The sequence below is a fragment of the Ammodytes marinus genome, assembly GCF_949987685.1.
Source record: "Ammodytes marinus genome assembly, chromosome: 19".
Lineage (NCBI taxonomy): Eukaryota > Metazoa > Chordata > Actinopteri > Uranoscopiformes > Ammodytidae > Ammodytes > Ammodytes marinus.
In genome coordinates this window covers 1015032-1022800 of record NC_137223.1, presented here as the reverse complement: position 1 = coordinate 1022800, position 7769 = coordinate 1015032, and the positions used below count along the sequence as shown (strand labels likewise).

General features: G+C 42.5%; 1 protein-coding gene across 3 annotated transcripts in view; it reads right to left on the bottom strand.

The window, feature by feature from the left end:
• Positions 1 to 2407: 2407 nt before the first annotated feature.
• The window catches only part of wasf1 (WASP family member 1), a 61039-nt gene continuing 55677 nt past the window's right edge, over positions 2408 to 7769 (bottom strand). For 2 of the 3 annotated variants that reach the window (XM_080047572.1, XM_080047573.1), the window contains 3 exons: positions 7040 to 7219; positions 4537 to 5102; positions 2408 to 4014 (listed from right to left, as the gene is read on the bottom strand). In XM_080047572.1, coding sequence (XP_079903698.1) covers positions 3854 to 4014; positions 4537 to 5102; positions 7040 to 7219 — 907 coding nt within the window. In that variant the 3' untranslated portion in view covers positions 2408 to 3853. The remainder of the gene's footprint in view (positions 4015 to 4536; positions 5103 to 7039; positions 7220 to 7769) is intronic. The other variant, XM_080047574.1, reaches the window with a different exon arrangement.

Genomic DNA, 7769 nt, shown 5'->3' with positions numbered 1-7769 from the left:
ATCCTGAATTGAGTTGTGTGGTATTTGGTCATATGAAAAAAGAAGTCTAAAATAAACTTGGTAGCATTACATTGACGATATAGATGAAGTTTTCGAGTATAAAACATTATTAGTGTGCTTATAACCCTAGCAGTTAACAAGTAGTTATGAATGCGTTACACAAGGTTTGATCATGTTAACTTAGTGTTCTATAAAATGACTGTACTTTAAAAAGAAAATGTAAACTTACATCAAGCTTCAACATTCCTGTCAAAGCAAAGGCTCTGTGACTGAAGTATTTGTCCATGTGTTTCTGCTGTGTATACATCTCAGTACTTGCTGCTCATGCCTTCTCTTCTGTTGCGCTTTGGCTGCAGCTATGTTTGTACAGTATTTCTGAGCCTTTTTATTGTGTATATACTGTATCTGTTATCACTTTTCAAACGCCTTGATAGAATAGTCTCAGTAGAAGAAAAACAACCTCAAAATAAAAAGATGCTATGCAGATATCATGTGGGCGTTTGTGTATCAGTCTGTTCTGGAAAAGGCTACGATACTCTAGCTAATTCCACCACACAAATATTACAACCTTAGGGAATGTAACACCAACTTCTACTTATGAAGCTGAAAAAATGTGCAGTGAACTTTCAGGTAATTAAAAACAATCTTTGAATGAATTGGATCACAGTCCCCTATGGCTGCAAACTGTACCCCCTTAAATTAATAACATATACAATTCTTATTCAGTTTATTGCTCACTAAAGGCTTTCTGTACAAACACAGTTCTTCCACTGTGGGGAAATGTTCCAGTAAACAGAAGGAACACATACATAACCTTAGCATTCAGGCAACATAGTATTATATTTTAGCTTTTGTTCTACAGTTAATAATGTTGGGCTGCAGGCAGGCAACATATTGACCATAAGCATAGTTCATGTAGAGGGCTGTACATTTACAACTGATTGTCCAATGTGGCAAAGCTTTCAGCATGAAACTAGAGTACACCAGCTTGTTCAAGTCTGTGCATTAGGTCTGTCCCTACAACACTTTAATGTTGTAGGGAAACAAATCAGGCAATTTTCTCTATGGTGAAAACAGTCGGCCATCTGCCAAGCATGGCCGCCGTGAATGAATAAACCAGCGTATCTGGTAATTAAATCTCTTTTGCATCAGCTCCCCTTAGACACAGGCGTTCACTTTTAATAAGGCACCTCCTATGCCAGCATGCTGCTAACTGCCATGAGAGTTTTTGAGACGCATATGTCCAATGCCACCCGCAGATGAAAGCTAAAAAAATTGTCAAAAGTGCTTACCAAACTGCAGGTTTAGAGGATTAAAAGTGACAGGACTTAATATAAATTAAAATATATAATTAAAATATATTGAAAATATGTTTTGTTTCATCTTGGATGGGAAACATGTTTTTGAGTAACCTGTGAGATGTCGTAACAAAAGAAATGACAATTTTTAGCAATTAGCAAAAAAGATGATGTCATTAAAGCTATAGTGCGTAACTTCTCCTGGCTAACCTGTTCTCCCAGATAAAATGATCCTCCTCACTGTCATCAGCCTCATAACTTTAATTTCAGTAAAGATTTCATGTGTTAATCTCGGATGAAGTTATCTTGAATAACAGCGAGCTATTATCCATGTCATACCTCTTTTTTTCTCCCCACTCATTTCCTATCAACTTCCTCACCATCAACTATCCAATTAAAAAGGTGCAAATGCCAAGAAATAATCTTTTAAAAAACAGCTGACAAAACCTGCCAGACTCATGAATCAAATTAAAATAAGACATTAAGTTCTGTAATAAATTTTCATTATGATTTAAAGCTAATTAAAATGTAAGTGAATAATGACATACTAAATCTGACGTTGGCGTTTACACCACGGATCCCCATCAAACTGGCATCGTTTATTGCCGTTTCCTGTTTGAACTAATCTTTAAATCCAACATCAAGCTGAATCCATGTTTTCTGCTCATTCTATCACAAATTAAATTACCTTTTGTAATTTTAGACATATTTAACAAATTTCTTTGAGGATTTATAGATGTTCTTTAAAATTCTTTCGGTCGACATGATCCTTCTGGTGTCTGTAATGAACGTAAGGAACTTATGTCTTAAGTTTATTTCCGTGTTCACCTTGAAATGTTCTTGGTTTTTTGATGGAGCAAACAAACTTGTCTCAACAACAACACCAAAGCATGTAGGGCTGAAACATAACATTAGAGATTTATTAATTCAAGCAAACTGTTACAGTCAACAGTTACATAAGTTACATGGTTTACACTATTGATCTAATCTTTTTCTTTCTTTTTTTAAACCAGGGTTACTGTCCCCCCCTGCCCCCCCACCCCCTTTTCTTTCTCCTACCCTCCCCCCCCACCCCCAAACATAGAAACAGCAAATACATACAAGCGCAGGCAAGTAAGTAGTAACAGCACAATACATTCATCAACTCAACGATACGTTTTTTTTTTTTTTTGTACGAACAATAAGGCAAGTAGAAGAAAGAACCGAACGGAAAAGGACGGCAGACATTTTTCTTTTGAAATGAGCAAAAAAATTAAATGCAATCCTTCAATTTCAGGCCTGGAAGTCAAGTCATTCACCAGACCGAATGTATTCCTTCTGTCACTGCTGTATAGAACCAGACGAGGTAAGGCCTCTCGTTAGAGGGCAGGTAAAGGGGGGGATCTTAGGAGGAAAAGCTGCCTTCAGTGGTGTTGAGTGGTTTAGTAACTGTGTGTGTTGGTCGGACTCTCCTCATGCAAAAGTTTTCCTCAGGGACAATTACAGAGGCAGGAAATCTGACGTACATCATGTCACTTCCGGTGTGCATTTTCTTTCTATGGCAAAGTACTTGAGAAAAAGGATGGGAAGTCAATATACTAAAACCCAATGGCTCTGTGTTTATATTTGACGAGAGCTTACATGGTTCCCCTTAGTACCTGGACAGACAAAAAGAAAAGAAAAAAGCTCAATCTCTTGGCATACATTTCCCTGGGCTTAAAGAAGTGAAATGGTACGTGAATGGATATGCACACGCGAGGCCAAAGCAGCCATCAGACGCTTTCCCCTTTCCTTCATTTTTCAACCGTACACAGCACTCATCACATGACATACCGGCACAATCTTTTGCTTGTTCTACAAGTGATAACGAGACAACCCAGTTAACTGTTCATGTAGTGGTCAGTATCAGCCACTACTGGCCCCGTTAGAACAGTAAAATGTATTAGATGAAAAGAAAAAAAAGGTTAATAAAAAGACGATTAAACAAAAACAGCATTCATTCAATGCCATGTTCGGCCACTAGGTGGCGAAACGGTTCCCGGAGAACTGATTAATGCAACATGCCTTCATTATATCCTTCTCTATTTTTTTTTTACATCGTACAGATATGAAACAAAAAGACAAGTGGTCCTTCAAAAAATAATGTTTTTTTTTCTTTGTGTATAACAATAGTAAACATGAGGGATTTCATCACAAGAAATCCAGCGGAAACTATGAGCGTGTGGTAGTGCAGAAAAGAATGGACTGCATAAAGTTCTCTAGAGAAACCCTAGAGAGACAGACAACAGAGAGGAGATTCTCCCTCCGAACACAAACCACAACCAACGACCAACGGCCAGAAAATGAGAAAAAAAAAGAAGCTTGACAAGGAAAAGTGGGCAACAATGATGTGTTTGGCATTGTCCCAGAGTCCAAAGAAATCTTTGAGGGCGAATAGTGGAGCACAGGTTCTGGGTGTGTGGTGGTGGTGGTATGGGGGGGGGGGGCACCTGAACACGTTTGTCCTCTGCTGCCAACACTGCTGCTCTTTTGTTTGTTTGTTTTCTTTTCCCGTCTCTCTGACCTCCATCCCTCCATCACTCCATCCAGTCTCCTTCGTCAAACTCAGACTCGTCCTCAGAGTCAGAATACTCCACAGCGATGCGGCGCGACAGGATGGTGGCCACGTCGTTGCCCACACGCGCGTGCTTAGCCGCCTCCTGCTCTCGCTGCTCCTCCACTTTCCGCAGATGGATGCCTGGGAGAAGGAGGAAAGACATTAGTTGATGTTGATGATGCAATGTCATCTTGGGCCAATCGGAGCAGACTGGCCGTTTGTGGAAGGCGGGGCTTAAAAGAGACAGGCTGTAAAAACTGAGCGTTTCAGACAGAGGCTAAAAAGAGGAGATTCATCAGTGACACTGTGAGAAATATACAAAAGGTTTTTGGGACACTATGCCATGAAAACAGTTTCTAGTAGAAACACAAATCAACATTTTGAACCTGAACATGAGCACAATGTTACCTTTAAATTTCAGAAGCAAGAACAAGTACTTTTTAAAATCAATTATCTTACGTTTCTGTTAAATGATCTTATCAACCGTCTTATCAACCAGTTTAATAATCAATTCTGAGCTGTTATTTTATAAACCCTTATTCCAACTGAAAAGTATACTAGGAATCCAACTGAACCAAAACCTATGCTCCAAAGAGAAGGGCATTACTTCACTACCAGGCTGTGGAAGCTTTCAACGTTTTGCGGTAAACAAATATGACCCACCTTTTCTGATGGCTTCCAACAGGACACTGCGCGCGTCGCTGATGGGCGGCAGGTTGGCCGGGTGGTGCCTCTTGCTGGCCCCCAGGTCGTGCATGGCGTGCGGGGGCGGTGTGCCCATGGCTCCCGCTGAGGGGAAGGCGGGGAGGGGCGGGGGGCCGGACGGGCAGGGAGAGGAGCTCCTTGCACTGGGCAGGGGCAGAGGAGGGGGAGGGGGTGGAGGAGGCAGTACGGCCCCGTCACCCATGTGCCCGCCCCGGTCCAGGCCAGGGTGCATCCGGGCTGGGGAGGAGCAGTGGAGAGGAGGGGCGACTGGTGGAGGTGCCGGGTGAAGCACTCCAGGGGCGATCTGGAGGGAAGGGGGGGCAGGGGGAATGGCCGGCCCCTGCTGCTGCTGCTGCTGGGGCAGAGGAGGGATGGGAGGAGGAGGCGTGCCCCGCAGGCCGGAGGAGGGCAGGGGCGGAGGAGGAGGGGGCAGAGGGGGAGGCGGAGGAGGGGGAGTGTTGGAGTTGAGGCCCGCCGTCCGAGCCGGAGACTGGGGTCTGCTGTCGGAGAAACCTGAACTGGAGCTGGATGATGGGAAGAAGAAGAGAAGGGCACGTGAAGATTGGCTTTTTGAGCTTGTAACGCTGCCAGAAAAGGTTTTGTGTAGCTGATCAGGCTTAATCAGCTTTCTGTCAAATTATTTGGCAATGAAAAAGTTGCGCACTATAACTTTAAATGCTACGTTAGCTCATAACTTCAATGTCATGTTTACAAAGACTGACTGGTGTAAATAATCATACTAGATACATACTGCTTTTGGAATCTACAGAGAGGCTGAGGTTGCCTGATTGTGCCCCTGTAATGTTAATCAAAGCATACAAAGATATCTACCTGACTGTCAGTATGCCACATTAGACTGTAAAGGACGCTGCATGCTTTATCTACAATAAGACCAGAGCGTTATCAGTATCTGCCATTAGCTGGAGCAGCGTGGGCAGATGAAGCTATTAACCGGGACATTGCAACACAAAGATCGCTGTGTTCACATAATCAATTTTTTTCTTCCTACACAGAAAAATTGCTGCAGACAAAAAAAAAGGGGGGGTGAGTAAAAATGTGTTGAGTATTTCTGCCAAGCACACTCATGGCTGTGACTGTAACAATATGTGCTACGTTAAATGTGCCATAGGGATAATAAAGTAGCCTATATAATACTGTATTATTAACCACAATGATAGCAAGTCATAAAAAGAATACACCAGAACTAAAGGACAGGGGGGGGGAATAAATAATGAAAAGCAGAAGTAAATAAAAACAGGCCAAGCAAGGACGAAGATGGGGATGGAAAGGGTTTGTGAGTAAATAGGAGATAGCTGCAAGGACTTCTGTAAAATAAAAAATCAATCAATGGGGAGATTTCTCTGCTGCTGCAGCCACAGCCTTAATCTTTCCCTCTGATCTCTCCTTTCCTTCAAACAGTGACATATGCGGCAAAAGCACACAGCAGAAAAGCAACCCGTAATACGCTCAGTGGCCTTAACACTATTGATCCTGCCCTTCTCCAAGCTTTTCTCCATCCATCCATCCATCCATCCATCCATCCATCCATCCATCCATCCATCCATCCCATCTTCTGTGTCAGTAGTTAGATGGTTTAGAATGTATTATTATATACATGCTTGCCTGAAAAATAAATACCCATTCAATTGTACGCTTAATGTAAGATTTTATTACTGCTCAAGTTTGCCACCAGACAGCCGTTTATTTTGGCACTTTTTTTCAGCCAACTCAGTAGAACAGCTTGTTGGCGGATTGATACAATGCACCGCACCGGCTCGAGTTGGCGTAGGAATACATGGCCGAACTACGCTTGAAAAAAAAGTGCAAAAATAAATGGTTGCTGGCAAACTAAACCAGTGGAAAAAAATTCTAAATCTAGCGTACAATTGAACGGATATTTACGTTATAGTTCAAATTTATATTTCAGTTTTTTTTCTTTTTCCCCCTCTGTAATAGTACAATGCTGACTTCAGCCACAGCGACGTCTCCCCTGAACTCCTCATAGGGACTGCACTGATCTCCATCGCCACAATGTAACAGACTACCTATGCAGAAGTACCTCATACACTTCAACAATACTGAACTACCCCTTTAAAACAAAAAGCAATTGCTCACAACCAAGAAAAGTAATGGAACACCACTCAGAGGGATATAAAAACAAACAAAACAAATCAAAGAGATGAGGATGGGGATGGGGAGGATAGGATTGCAGTTTTTTACGTGCGTGCACTTGTAAATCAGACTTGAATCTGCCTTGGGGGGGGGGCGGGAGGGGGGACACCTCCTGAGCGGGAGGATTAACTGTTCTCAGGTCAGGTGAGTTGAAAACATCAGAGCTACAATAACTTCCCTGTCAGGCACATGTATTATTCAAAACCATAGCAAAGTATTACAAAAAAAAAAAAAAAAAGGTAGGGACATAAAGCTATTAGATATTATTAAGCGTGCTATTCTGTTCCACCTGATGACAGAGGGCGGCTTGATCTCTCCCAGTGAGTGCATGAGAGGCGGTGGGGGTGGAGGGTCGTGTGGCCGTGAGTACATTCGGTCCCCGGTGCGGTTCAGCAGCTCGTTCATCTGGGTGTAGGGCAGCGCGGCCAGGGAGAAGGGCCCGTCCATATGCTCCATGTACGAGGGAGCCCTGGGCACAGACACAACGGGCGGCCTTCACTCACTTTTTTCTTTTCTGCCATTAACATTATATTACAAGCACAACACAACTACACACTCTATGGCTCTGACTTACTGTTCATGTGACATATAGAATAATAGACCCCCCCATGGCTGCTAGCTGTGCCTTGATTAATAATCACACGTACACGTTCTTTACTTTTTCAGTTCAAATTCACTCAGTTGCATTTAAGCCTGTCTGCTTGTGAGCCCCCCGTCACACACTTTTACTGTACGTTCCTATAAATGGTCAGGTTAGAAGTATTCCACAAGAATGAAAGCAAATATGCAAGATGAGTAAAAAAAAAGAAGAAGAAAAAAAAGAGGAAAACATGATTTTGCATATGGGAGTTGTGTTCATCCCGTTAATTCATCTAGCCGAATGAACGCGGGTTGAAACTATTAGAATTGACAACAATGCTGATATTGTATCTGCAAAGGTAATGGCTGCAGACGTTCCGTGCCTTGATACCGATCTACCAGTCCAATGTGGTGCTCGTCATTCTGCTTTCTTCAATAGA